Here is a 14,268-nt window from a genome sequence, read left to right as displayed (position 1 = left end):
ATAACTGGGCGGTCTGCCCAAACAATTAGCAGCGTTTTTTATTCACATGGGATATGTGTACTGTACTAGACCAAATTGCATGACTCGCGTTGATATCGATGGACGAAAATAGAGGAAAAAAAGAAATCATCCACTACAAGCTCCTATCTGAAATTCAGTCTTGCCCCGTCCCCAAACAGCAACACAAAACTCCCAACGCCAGACTTTCCAGAAAAGATGGAAAGAAAAAGTAGAATAAGAAAGAAGTAGAAGTCCTAACACAGCAGCCCAGATCCTAGCCCAGATCCTAGTCCCCATGTTCTCAACGTTATGCCCCTCCTGGGCCGGCTCCAATTCGGTCAAGCCAGCCTTCTCCCCCTCCCCTCCTCCCTCCTTCCCCTAGAAAGACAACCAGTCTAAGACATTTTGATATCAAGAATGTCAGGTTATTAATAGACATGCCTCCTCAAGGTTCTCCTTCTGCTTCTCCAACTCCTCGATACGCGCTCTCTGGCGCTCCGCCCCCTCCCTCAACCGCTCATTCTCAGCCGTGAGAACCGCCTGCCGGGACAGCAGGGCCGGATATAATCCTCCGCCGCCAGGAGGACCCGATGCCACAAGTAGCCTGGGGCGACGTTGACGATCTGCCGGTGAATCGGCGGCAGTCGGGCCAGGAAGGCGGTTCTGGCAGCGACTTCAGCCTGTCATTGGCTGCGCTGTTGCTGTTGTTCTTGGGTATTAGAAGGGTGGGTTTCGTTGGGTCTTGGGGTTGGTGAATGTGTGTAGCGATTCGATCTTTGTTGCTGTGGTGGATAACTCGAAAGGCTGTATTGGAGGTATATGTATGGTACTTTACGGCGTTGAGTTTCTCCCGGTCTCTGTTCATCTTCATGGTTGATTAGCTTAAGCTTTGAAATCTTCGAAAGTGTTTCATGATGATGATGACGATGCTGTGCTTGGAAAAAGAGAAGTATGATGTCTAACGGAGAAGAGGAAGACGTGTTCCTATCCTCATTAATCCAAGAATTTGGTCCAGATTTGCTCTAGGAAGTATGGGACGAGGTTAAGTTCTCATGCAGGTCGGGGAATGCGCTTGAGGATATTCCTCGAGTTCACTCACAGTTTCTCTCTGTGAACAAATCTCCGTGAAGGGAACCGAAGCCTTAAGATCTTCATTAAGAGCTTTACAAAAACTGCAAGCGAGATATCAAAATAAGATATGGCTTCAACCACTGCTAGGAGCTCATTATAGCTGAGCTTCTTCACGCCCAGGGCTTGTAGTGCCAGGGAAAACCAGAAGGGTCTTAGGTCAAGCAGCATAAGATCGAGAGTTGTACTTACCTGATGTCCTAAATGAAAGGGACCAGCTATAAAGGAAGTTAAAGAGGGAGGAGTATGTATATAGCATCACTTCAGGAGAGGCAGGTCCATAGATATCTGAACGCACAGGACAGCGGATCCTGGCGTTGTTCGCAGTTTCACAGCAGAGGGAAAAGTTCCACAAGCATAAATGCCTACAATCCCACCCAGATACATCTAAACAAATACAAAGGCGAGACGCGAGAGACGCGTATATAGAACTACCTGGACGCGGTGAAGGCCGCCGCAAACCACGCTAAACCCCTATGGGAATCTATATCACTGTAAGAAGAGTGAGAGGATTCACTGCGCAGCGACTGAGAGAAGAAACCCCGCACTTGTATATATATCGAACACTTTGTTGAGTTCTTTCTTGTGTTCTCAGCTTTCGACAACCTTGAGCAAGCAGACCAGCCCCAAGAGCAGCAAAGACTTGAGATGTCAAGCTTGGCTGTGTCCATCCCCGGCAACGCTGCTCAGCATTTGATAATCTATCGAAGCTCATCCGTCTGGCTCCTTTGACTCCAGTAAGGTCAATCTTGAATATGATCCTCCTTCGTCTTGCGCCTTTCGAGCGATATCCACTTTTGATCCTCCTGTCATATATAGCCTTCCAGTCCATTCAGGGCATCTTTCATATGAGATCTTCGAGTCCTCCAACACCTTGACAGGGATGCTGACTTGCTCCTCAAAGCTCACAGTTAGAAGGGTCTCTGGCTCCTCGAATACTGACCACGGGTTCCGATCTTTCGAACCTTTTGTCTGTAGTAAGTGAATCCCCATCGACCATCCAGCATATCCCCTGGTCTATCCCATTATGAAAGTTCGAGAACACCTCAATTCATCGAAGCAGTAAGCTGCTGCGAGCTGAAACATATTGACGAGTCGGCAGCCCAACACATCTTCCCCTGATCTCCTATATTCAAGAAGACACCATCGTTTCATTTCGACTTCGCAATGAATATGCCAGTGCAACTTGTCAAGACGGACAGAGGAAATATCATACTCTCCAGGGGATGGGACTCGTTCAAGGCAAGATTTCCGCCAGTTGTAACGCGCACCGACACTCTCGGCTATCTCCAAGACCAGCTCAAGAACGATCCGAGAGGCGGTGGACGTTCTGCCGTTATAGCGGAACATGCCTTTTATACGTTCGAGGACCAAACGTGTATCTCCTACGACGGATCAACCGTCTGGGATGTTTCGAATACCGTCGCCACTCTCGTGCACCCTGCAGATCCCCTTGCATCTGCGCACCTAACAGTCAGAAGCGACGGACTGGTATCCCAATTCATCAGGCTTACGGAGGCAGAGGAGGACTACCAATGGCAGAGCGGCAACAGAATTCTGTTTCGACCAGGCGCGATGTGTCCAGTAATTCCGTGTAAACGCATCGACTCGCAGAACATCAGCGACAGGGACGGATATGTCTGGTTTTCGAAGTTCGAAGTGGTCACAAAACTGGACGGCACCAAAAAAGAGATCTTCCTGGGAACTGGCGCTGCCACGGTCGTCGTGGACAGGGAGACAGGTGAGATGGAAGCCAAACGGATCCTGGGCGACGCGTTACTTTTCTCGAACCATGAGCCGTCTTTCGGGACGTTCAGTGCCATCGCTGACGATGAGTGGTACTACCTCTGGGGCAAGAGGGGAGAAGACGTGTTCCTCGCTCGTACCCCCGCCTGGGCTCCCTTTCGTCGCGACCTCATGGAATACTGGGACGGACACAACTATGGAAAGGATCTCTCTGCGGTGATGCCAGTGTTCTCCGGTCAGCAGAACGGAATGGTTCTCAGGAGCAGAATCTTCGGCCACGCTCATCCGTGGGTGTTTGTCGGCAACACTCGCTGGGACGGGGACAACCTGGTGGCCATCATTGGAGGTGCCGAAAAGATGGAAGGGCCATTTCATCTTTGTGCCGTAATGTCAGCTGAGCCACTCAGCGGTCCAAGTCAGCAGATAGATGGAGTGCTGGCCCACCAATGGGCGTCAAACGAGCGCGAGGGCCGGTTATTCTTGACTTGGAACCAGAAGGAGCCAAGAACGGTGGTAGGAGCACACATTTGGCTCGAACTAGGTGAGTGTTAGCAATGCGAAGAGAAAGTAAGTTATGAGTCACTGACAGATTCCAAAGAACACTCAGGAGCGTTCTGGGTAGATATCAGCCTAGAAGAGCTGCCAGGCGAGTTTCAAACGCCCACACCGCTGGACCCAAATATCTGACTTTTGCAGTGGGCATATCCGGTTTAGCCAAGTTCGATGAAACTCTGCGGCATCTTGCAGTATCCAAAGACGTCATGGGTAGGTACTAGGCGTCTTGGAAGGAGAAAAAGTCGTGGGTATCAAAGCTGACAAGAAGATAGTTGAAATCGACACGAACAAAGAAGGTAAAGCAACAATAAGACTTGCCTCCCACAGGGCACCGCTAGTCAATGATGTAGCTGCCAATATCGCTGAAAAAGTGAGGCAATGGTGCATCAAACCGTCGAAGCCTAAAGCCCTTGCGTGGAAGGCTATGGAGATGTTCTCAGGCGTCCGCAAGTGCAAGGAGGAAGGCGTTGAAAACAAAAGACATGCAGCATGAGGATATTCACTCCATAACGACAAATGATCATGAAGTCACGAACATCAACGATAACGAATGCATGAGAAATATGAATTACGGGAAGCAAGTGGTACGCTGAGAAGTTTATGCGGGTTGGAGATATGCTGAATGTTCCAATTGGGAGAATGATCTAATGGCTCGTGTAGGTATTATTGCAAAAAAAAGGAATTGACATGATCCTATTGAGGATACCGCTATGCCTTATGAACCAAAAGGGAAATACCATGAATTGACTCTCATTATTGGACGGATCATAGTAGACAGTATCTGGCGATTCCACGGATAGGGGCCTTGCTGATGTTGGACCTGGATCGGCGTTTCTCGAAAGAGCGATAGATGCGCCACCATCCACTTAGTCACCCATCTTAGTCAGCAAGTTGCCACAACTCAATCAGATGTCCCAGAACCTCGTCCGGACGCTTTAGACAACCGAACATCTCCACCTTTTCTTCCATCCCAGGCTCCAACCTTAAGTGCCATCGCGACTCCCGCCGTCGTGTCGTGTCGTGTCTATAAAAAGACAATTCAATCCTCTCACATTGAGACGTGAGCCCGAGCTCTACCTCCTCTTACCACCTCCCACAGCTCTGCTCTGCGTTCTCGCAAGCTCACCATTATGGCGAACTACCTGGCCTCCATCTTCGGTACCGAGCAGGACAAGGTCAACTGCTCCTTCTACTACAAGATCGGCGCGTGCCGGCACGGCGACCGCTGCTCGCGCAAGCATGTCAAGCCGTCCTACTCGCAGACGATCCTTCTTCCGAATCTCTACCAGAACCCGGCGTACGACCCCAAGTGCAAGATGAACGCGAGCCAGCTGCAGAACCACTTCGACGCCTTCTACGAGGACTTCTGGTGCGAGATGTGCAAGTACGGCGAGCTCGAGGAGGTCGTCGTGTGCGATAACAACAACGACCACTTGATCGGCAATGTCTACGCCCGCTTCAAGTACGAGGACTCGGCGCAGGCCGCGTGCGACGCGCTGAACTCCCGCTGGTACGCCGCACGGCCTATCTATTGTGAATTGTCGCCCGTGACGGATTTCCGGGAGGCGTGTTGTCGGTTGAATAGCGGTGAGGGATGCGTGCGTGGCGGGTTCTGCAACTTCATCCACCGCAAGGAGCCCAGTCCCGAGCTGGAGCGGGAGCTGCAGCTGTCGACGAAGAAGTGGCTGCAGATGAGGGGCAGGGATGAGCGAAGCGTCAGCCGCAGTCCCAGCCCGGAGCCGACGAGACGGAGATATTAGATGAGATCCTCGTTTCTGTTTTGGAATTGTCGAATTTGCCGGCGCTGGTGGTGATAATGGGATCGTGCAGCAGCCGAGATCTCGCGCAGCGTCTGATGCTTGCCATCTTGTTTGTCCAACCATAATCGAATTGAAACGATGCGCTGGGACCTCGGATGCTGCGTAGGGCATTTTCAAAAGTCGCTTTTGAAGAAGCGTGGCGTTGGTCTGGTGGTTTTGCTAATTTTTTGCACTCTTTCTTAACGGTATTCAACATGAGTTTCCAATCCCTCTCACGCTATGTATAGTAGTGTTCATATCCGAATTGAATTCCACATATTCAACGAGAACTTTCCATTGAACAAGCGTAGGCAGTAGATTGCAGAAGACCAAGCCAGGCAGAGATCCTCCTGGTCGGTGATCTTGTAAAAAAGTAGACAGAAATCTAGTTTCCAGATCATTTCCCATGTACGCCAGCCACGTGGGAACTCTTTTCCCTGTGCGCTCCCACCGCAAACGCCGGAAGAGCAATAAGTCACCCATGCTTGCGCCGCTCCGGGAATAACAGACACTAGGTTGTAACAACTTGAACGCGACAGACCAACAAACTCGTCCCACAAAACTCTATACGGTTTCCCTCCCCTTCGCCTAAAGTAAACACGGATTATTGGACTCCTCTGTTTGCGATCTATCTTCTTTGATGATTGCCAGTGTTGAAATCATAAGCGGTAGCAACAAATTTTTCCTCTTATTGTTTTTGCGTTGCTCTCTTTTCAGCTGCTCTTAGAGTCTGTCTCACCCCGCAACCAGTTTCTTTTTGCGAAGTACCAAATCACGATTGCGACGCCGCAGGCGAAGCTGACGATAGAAATCCCGATTAGGAAGCCGAATAGACGGGTACGCCTTTTCTTCTTTTGCTGTTTTCTGATCCATGTGTCTCTGTCATGTTTCAGTTCGTCAGTTAGTAGGCATTGTACATCTTTGGGATCTTGTTCATAGTCGGAATGAAAAAAAGGAAGCAGTATGCAGAGAGAAACGGGATGCATACGAAAAGAGAACGGCATCCTTGTCCACTCCTGGTGTCTTTGCTTCTTCGTCCGCACGGATGGCAAGGGAAAAGCGTCGCCAGAATACTGGGTCTCGGATACTACCGGCCATAGGTTCTCGAACCTTATTTGTTCGAGCAAAGGATGGAAACAAAGGGTTTGTTAGATAGGTTTGCTTGTAGCCGTCTCTATTGATCAGAAGCAATCGACAACAGAGCTCTGCACGATTCTATGAGCTATTGCTGTATTGAACGGATCTCAACGGCACGTAGATCCACTTGCGAGAAAAAAAAAGAGCGACCCCAGTTGGTTTCGTAGTAGCCCACGAGGCAGAATGAAAGGAACGAATGACAATATGGGCTGTACACGGATAGAAAAGGGGTGAAAGTGTACAGTTGCCTGGTGAAAAGAACGACGCTCTTGGAAGAGAGCAGCGAAAGAAAACAGGAGAAAGCGAGAGATCCGTCGTCAAGATCGATCAACAGACTGACAGCGAAGATCAACACGTTCCAGGCCCAGAATAACCTAATATGGGGGAAGCCCCTCCATGGTGTAAACACCCATTGCGCTAATAAAGACTTAGCTTTCCGGCAGAGATCCGTGAACAGGGGTACATGACGCTGCAGAACAATCAGGGGTTATTCCGCAACTAAATAACGGAAAGTCTATTTAGCTCACTGCACGTCCAAGATAGGACACGCACAAGAGTCTCAAAACGCAGCATTCCACTGGAGCTGGAGAAATCCAGTGGTGGATCACAACATGGCTGGCCATGGCAGTCCATAAATGAGCTGTGATAGCGTCAAGGCTTCAAGCTTCAGGGGTAGAGCGCCGCGGGCGAGGCTCGTGGTGGAGCACGGCAGCTATTGTGGCCTTGGCGCTTCGAACCCACGCTGTTCGATGTTCGATGCTGAAACCTGCAAATAATGCAATTGTGTTCCGTGTTGTGCACAAATCCGTCATGGCCCCTCATCCGTCGATGCGCGGGTCAACCCCAATGGAAAGATCAGATATAGGTACCCTTCATAGTCGTGGAATAAACACGTTTCTCCAACACTCTTGAAGAGCCACTTAGGAAGACGCGGGTCCAGTACGACCACACTGTTTCAAGATGGGTTAACCTCTTTCACTGTTTCAATGCGTCCAGGATGGACATTCTTGCTCTGCCACACCATTGGGCCAGAAGTTTTACACACTCTCTTTGTGTGAAAGACTCTAGAGTACCCCTCTCACACCTCTTTATCATCAAAGCAACCTTCACCTGCGAAAGGATCTGTCGTTCCACAATCAGCCCATGCTTTATCCAAGTCTCACTCACCGCAGCCCAGTTCTGTCCATTTCACCAACTCGAAGTTGTAGGGCAGTTGGATTAGTGCAACACTGTCAACGGTAGGTAGATAGATCGGCAGTCGATCACCCAAAAGAAGGACATTTAGGAACCGAAGATCCGGGCACCGTCATGGCGCTTACGCAACCTTGTCCTTCCATGGAAGCCATGTGCTACCATCTCGGCATGGACCCTGTTGCCCTGTCTTCTCTAACCAGGGAGCATCGCTGGACCCTATAAATGCCTGTTCTGCACCCTGTAGAGAGCTGGCACAGAGTCGTCTAAGTAACATAAAGAGGATAAGGCGGCAATAGGTATTGTGTGTTCCGAAGATTAGGGGCCTTTGGTGATCGTTAAAAGTGCCCTCCTAAGTACTTGTCAAAGCTCTAGGTACTCGGGGGGCAGTCAGTCAATTGAGAATCTTTGATGACCAGCTTGAAGTGACAACTCAATCTGATTGATCTGATTGATGATTCGGATGGTGAGATAGAGAACTAGGTGGAGGAGGAGATGAGGGAATGAGTGAGTGGGCTGAGCATAGGCCCTCGCTCATTATTAAGGAAAGAGCATCGTGACTCGCATATCGGACTAAGATGGAGGTCAAGGCTATTGTCCCGCCTGACAGTTCAGCAATATCAATCATTTCCGTGACGACTAGTAGAACAGAAGAAAAGAAAAATTCAAGATACGGTCGTCCGTCAGAATATTATTGCTGAACAAAGCACGCCCGGACATATCGGAGAAACGTTTAAAACCACTCCTATGCTTTCGGCAGGCAGTGTTTTACTTCCCTGATTCTCAAGCCATCAGATTCATCGGATGTTGGCAAGTATCGATAAATATCTCACTGCTGCACCTCCCTCGAAGGCGAGAATTGAACTCGGGGACTTTGGGTAAATAAGTTAATAGACGGACACTGGGAGATATATTGTGGCCTTCTTAAACGCTCATTCTGATGTATGAAGCCTGCCAATCAAGACACTGCGTAGGTCAGTCTGCGTCGATTGCAAACAGTGTACGGAGCACGCCATCAAGTAACCTCAAAGCTCAACTATAGCCTAAAATAGAGTCAGCAGCGGGCCAGCTTACGCAGTAAGCTATTAAGTTGTACAGTGTTGAACGTGTACCACTCCACTGATATACGGCATACTTAGCAGAAAACAGTAAGCAGACCAATAAAAGAATCAGGTCCATCTGTCTCTGTGCATCGGAACTCTTTGACCAACTGAATCTACTAACAAAGAACTGTATACGTAAGCGATGCCAGTTGACGTTACCTTGCATGCTGAGAAACGCGGATAGGATCATATCTGCCAATCATAGCGCAGTGTGTCTTTCACTATCCAGGGGTGTATGTGCATAGAGCTTGTCGATGCCACTTACGTTTCCCTGCTGAACCTTTGCATAGATGCCATGTACTGTACATGGGTACCTGGGGTACCTTCAGCCACAATCGTTACTGTAAGACATGGTCTCCCATGTTGAACTTCGAAGAAAATCTGGAAATTCCCCAACAAGATCAAACGCCATATCATTCTAAATTATGAGTGGACTGTAAGAATCGACGCTAGAAGTGGGTTAATGTTGATGCATGGTTTACCCGTTTAGGGTGCGAGTTGTCCGGAGTACGGGAGTTGACAAATCTTGAGAATCGACATGAGGGCGTAGCATCACTCATAGGACACAACAAGTTAATGAAATGCGAATGAAATTAGCATTACACAAACTATTCTTTTGAGAAGATCCCTTAACCAGACTCATATGTAATTGCTATACACTCCGTCTCTCAGGTTCAAAAGTCTCTGAGCTCAACACCAAGACTTCTCGTAAGGGTGATAAATCCTTCATGTCGGTGTCCAACGGAAGCATCTTGGTGCAGGATTTAGATTACTATAGAAACCTGAACCTTCAATCGCTGTGGAAATGGGAGAAATGGTTCCCGGGGTGTAGATCCAGAAGAGAATGTCGAAATTCAAGAAGCCATGGACTATTTAAAGTCCATTGCGGGTAGGACTTTCACAAAGCCCTTTTTTATACTATTATTTTAACCCAGGAAAATAGATTTGACATCACTAAGGTGTCGCTATCATGCTCTAGGGCTAAGGTCAGGGTATGATATTTCAGGTTAACCATAATCCAGATTATCAGAAGCGCACGGATATTTATCCGACTGCTAGTAATATGATCTAGGCCATTGGCATTGACCATGGCACTGACGTAACAGGATAAGGAACTCGAGAAATGTCGCGGCAGAAGGAGGTATAATGGTCGTTTACTACGGGCGAACACTCACCAGAGCTTCACTTGCTGACTTGCTTGCATATCAATGTGGATGGAGCAAGGCCGTGGTCTTCTTGTCACTTTAGGCACTTCTTGGTGCCGTCCTGCAGTCGTCAGCATACAAAATCACCTGGATGTACTGCGCTCGAGTGATCCTGGTGCAGTATTCTTAATTCTAATCATGCCATGGCGTTGTGCACATCTCTCTTCTTGCAAATCGACTTCATCGTCCTCACTGGTATTAGCATCAATTTCTTCCCCGAGTCTCCCCGTTGGTTCTTGAATATGAGACGCCATAATGAAGCCAGGATTGTGCTTCAAGCCATTAGTTCCTGTAAAAATGACCAGGAGATGGAATTGATCAAGAAGGTCGTCACACGTGAGCTCGGGACTTGTCGGTATCGGTGTAATCACTATGTGCGTAGTGAATTTGTTCAAGAATTTCGGCATTGACGAGAATTTGTCAAAAGTTGCTTTCCAGTTCCAACAATGTAAGCTATATGGTCTCCGTTTCCTTTGCAGTTATCACACCGGATCGATATGAGCACCGATGAACTCTTTACTATCTGCCAATCCTTGTCTGTGTGATTTTCATCCTGTTCGTGATTCTGGTGTACCCGGAGACAGCAGAGCGTAGCCTAGAGCAGATGGATACGTTCTTTCAGCATGCAGATAGCCGGAATGTCTCCAAGGCCAGCAAGAATATCAGGAACGAAGCAATAGATGAATTGGACAGGGCGGTAAGAGTCGCATCATCGGAGCAAATGCACAGAAGACAGGCTGACTCGGATGCTGCCAAGAGGTCAATAATAGTGGTCACTGCTGCCTGGAGAGCAGGTGGATCAACTCCCCACCAGGGCTGTACAATAGATAGAAATACTACTCCCTACTGCAGGTGTAGTTGACGTGACCTCCATAGACAGGGACATGGCCGGTCCATGCGAACGAATGGAGGGGAAGAGGGAATATGTTGAGCGGAAATATCGACGATCGTGTAAAATCATGGACCCTCGTGCATATTCGTACCACAATTAGTGGTATCAGACTCTGATCCTTTTCTCGCCTGGATCTTTTGACCCTTCAATCTTGCAACGTCCAGGCCTATCTCTTGCATAAGAGTCGTACAGATCCCGTGACGCCCTATCATTGTGCCGCTGATTGCCTGCAAACACGTGTTCCCCGCGCCTAATGCTGCATCTGCACGAAAGTCCAACGGACCCGACGATTCGACCAGCACAGCTGACTGCGAGACAAAAAAAAATCAACGCCAGTTGTCTCCCACGCTGGTCTCCTCGGATCTCTTCCCGATCTCCATTTTCCTTCAATACGCATCATCCAGGCGCATGTTTCATGTCGTTTCGACTGCGACCATGATGATTCAACCCGGTCCCCGCATCGGAGTCCCACGTCCGCCCACTTTATTTTGTCACTGACTGCCCATTCATGCCTGCTCCAAGAGACCTGCAACACACGGAGAAAAACAAATATAACTTGCTTTGTGAGAGAATCCTACTGCTATAAATCAAGCTGGACAGTTTCTCTGGTCGACATATGACCTTGGTTATGACAAAATGCTTACGGTGGCTCCAGCTTACAGTCTGGTCATGTCGTCGCCCCATAACCTAGGAGGGAACTATTGGGGCACCCTCATCAGACCGGACAAGAGCCCGGCGCCCCTGCTAGAGCTGCTATGCCTCGGGATCGCCCAGCTTATGGTGAGTATGAATTTACGTTTTAAATGCAATTTAGTTTCGAGACGAATAATTAACGATCTTATCGTAGCCCACTCTCGATCCGACCTCGGGAAACCCCGAACTCACACCGGAGAAACTCGCGACTTTCTACCGCGCGGTGGGTGGGAATTACGACACTCTCTTTCTCCATACGAAAAGCCATGCCCTTTCCTTCATATATCAGTCTCTGGGCTGTTTTCATACCCTTCAGCCAACCACAAATGCTTTCGAGCCCCCTTCAATACCAGCCTTACTGCCCAGTGGCTTCGTGCGATGGCAAACCATCCAACTACTTCTCTGCCCAGATGAACATGCCCAGTTTCTTCAGAATGCAGTAAGCCAGTGGGATATTCCTAACCCCAATGGTGGTTTCTTCCCTAAGATAATCCCCCGGGAAGCTTTCCCTGCTATACCAGACCCGGAAATGGTGGAATGGCACGAAAAGGTCACCCAGCAACTTGAGCGTGAATATCAGAAGAGGAAAAGCTCACGTCACTCTACCCCCAACCCTGCTGCACGCGATCATCACTCTCGCTCCGAGGAACCGCAGACTGCTGAGGAAGACTACTTCTCTCAAACCGATCATCATAGGATGCCGTTCCGCCGTCGGTCAAAGACGGATGCCTGTGCTGAGCAGATGCGGCGTTCTCGGCTTCGGAGACGTAACAGTGCAGAAAGTCCATCTCCCTGGTCTTCCAGGTTTGAGCCAGATTTTGTTTACCGTTCTCCAGAATTGAGGCCCGACGGCGCTGGAATTGCGTCGTCTGAACCTCGCACACCATCGACGCCATCGTCGCGTCCCGGACACTCTTCCAAATCAAAACGCAAGGGACGCTCATCGACCTCTGCTCATGGAGAAGGTGGTATTTTTGGAGTACGCACCCCTGCCTATGTATCCGATGCGTCTTCTGAAGCCTCCTTCCGGCCAGGTCGGCGGGAATCTGTTGACGAAGAGCCACGGCATAGCCGTCATCGCAACCTTTCTCCGCCAAAACCTGTCCGCGCCCGTCGTCACTCACATGATGCAACATACACGCGCATCCGGCGAAAAGACACATCTCCTCAACGCTCAACACCCGGCGAGGATGGGTACGAGCGTGATATATATGCCGTGAATACAAAGAAGGATCGTGGCTTCGATCCTCCCCAGCGACATAAGACTTCGAAGCTGTATTCTGCTGGACCGTCGAAAGCCCCAAAATCCGGTGTAAAATTTCGGGAATATATCTTTCATGATCCTGGAAGCTTTATGCATGTTTCCAACTCTGGGTCACCAGACGCCGTCTATCATTACCCTCGACATATAGACGAGTACTACTTTCCCAAGCAGCATTTTCATCTGGACCCGTCTGCATTCGATGAGAAGCGAAGGGGCAGCCATAGCAGCTCAAACGGGAACCGAAGCAGTAGTGGTTCTAGTGGAAATGAGCGCTCGCGGTCTTCCACGAACGCAAGTTCCGGTGCCAAATCCCAGAGATGGGTCAGTCCAGCTGGTAGCATAAGCGGGAAAAGATATGTTTCTGCAAGCACCGCTGGTGATTTCGAACTTCCACATGGAGCGAGAAGGGTCTAATTAAGCCAAACAAGACTCCGCTCGCTTCCCTTTCAGTACTTACCTGTCACATCTTTGAGCGTGCCTCGGTCTCCAACATAATATGCTAATACTCACTACCCCTTCCAACAGCTACGAAGCTATGACGACAGTGGATTTGTGACCAGAATGATAGACATGAGATCACAGAGGTTTCCACTTTGGTTTTCCATGAAACGATATGAAGAAAATTCTCCCATTACGACTTTGAACCAATATGATGGAATAGACGATGCTCATATTGGGGAATGATAACGACGTTACGCTGCTTTTTATGAAAGTCCTCTGTTATTTTCTATCACGTTATCGTTTCTTTATCAATCTTCCGGGCTGACAATGTTCCACAAGGAGGACTTTTGAGACTGCACTGCATTTACTTGTTTTTGGAACGCTGCATCTTTTCCGCTGCAAGACACGCATGGTGGTAATTTCTATTGCAATTTGGCGCACACCGGATCTAAAGATTTTCTCAGAGACCGATTGGATCTGTTCACATATGCATAGCTGGGCTTCAAGTGTATTTCGCCAGCCCGTTGTATCATCAGATTGGATATATTTGCACTGCAATGAATTGAAGTATGATTACGTACTCAACAAACGCAGCTACTGCTGATGGCTGTGGTCTTGAACTGCTGTAAAGGCAGGAATTTGCCTAGGACGTCGAGAAAACAGCCATCAATCTCAAGCCTGCACACTTCCCTAGAAGTTTCGGGATCTCAGAGTTCCTGATCCATTGCTGAAAGAAATATGTAATTGGCAATCTCAAACCCGAAACCACTGTTTGGGGCATAATAAATGAAGCGCGGAACCGTTAAGCCTCGGCAATAATTAAGACGCGGAGCACCAAAGGAAGCCCGACGGAGCTCCGCCGTCTTGGCATTTCTTCATCCTCTCGTGCCCAAGTACTCCGCACCTAGGTAAGGTTGACCTTAGGTCTGTGGTTCTATGGGTTAGGTGGTCCTTTCGACGATGGCGTCTAAAATGAATAAAATTCTAGAACCGTTCGGACAGGTGTTTGTGTTCTTGACTGCTGAATTGCAATTGCGTCCTCGAGCCTGACGACATCAGGATGTCCAAGTTGGTGTTAGAGATTAGGGCATTTTCAATGCGGTGAGTTTTTATG

The 14,268-nt window shown here is 48.9% G+C and overlaps 4 protein-coding genes across 4 annotated transcripts; 3 read left to right on the top strand and 1 right to left on the bottom strand.

Moving 5' to 3' along the window:
* Positions 1-590: 590 nt before the first annotated feature.
* VTN00DRAFT_3606 (uncharacterized protein) lies at positions 591-3,922 on the top strand (the record flags this gene model as incomplete). Its single annotated transcript, XM_069429942.1, has 5 exons — positions 591-725; positions 2,033-2,105; positions 2,309-3,415; positions 3,571-3,639; positions 3,702-3,922. The coding sequence occupies 5 exons, from the start codon at positions 591-593 to the stop codon at positions 3,920-3,922; spliced, it is 1,605 nt and encodes a 534-aa protein (XP_069289127.1).
* A 637-nt stretch (positions 3,923-4,559) lies between these two features.
* VTN00DRAFT_3605 (uncharacterized protein) lies at positions 4,560-5,189 on the top strand (the record flags this gene model as incomplete). The annotated part of the gene is made up of 1 exon (XM_069429941.1): positions 4,560-5,189. One exon carries the CDS (start codon positions 4,560-4,562, stop codon positions 5,187-5,189), a length of 630 nt encoding a protein of 209 aa, XP_069289126.1.
* A 752-nt stretch (positions 5,190-5,941) lies between these two features.
* VTN00DRAFT_3604 (uncharacterized protein) lies at positions 5,942-6,326 on the bottom strand (the record flags this gene model as incomplete). Its single annotated transcript, XM_069429940.1, has 2 exons — positions 5,942-6,107; positions 6,217-6,326. The coding sequence occupies 2 exons, from the start codon at positions 6,324-6,326 to the stop codon at positions 5,942-5,944; spliced, it is 276 nt and encodes a 91-aa protein (XP_069289125.1).
* A 4,938-nt stretch (positions 6,327-11,264) lies between these two features.
* Positions 11,265-13,127, top strand: VTN00DRAFT_3603 (uncharacterized protein; the record flags this gene model as incomplete). The annotated part of the gene is made up of 3 exons (XM_069429939.1): positions 11,265-11,319; positions 11,412-11,536; positions 11,604-13,127. 3 exons carry the CDS (start codon positions 11,265-11,267, stop codon positions 13,125-13,127), a joined length of 1,704 nt encoding a protein of 567 aa, XP_069289124.1.
* Positions 13,128-14,268: the final 1,141 nt, after the last annotated feature.

Source organism: Thermoascus crustaceus (genome assembly GCF_041956765.1).
Source record: "Thermoascus crustaceus strain CBS 181.67 unplaced genomic scaffold VTN00scaffold_2, whole genome shotgun sequence".
Lineage (NCBI taxonomy): Eukaryota > Fungi > Ascomycota > Eurotiomycetes > Eurotiales > Thermoascaceae > Thermoascus > Thermoascus crustaceus.
This window is presented reverse-complemented; position numbering and strand designations above follow the sequence as displayed.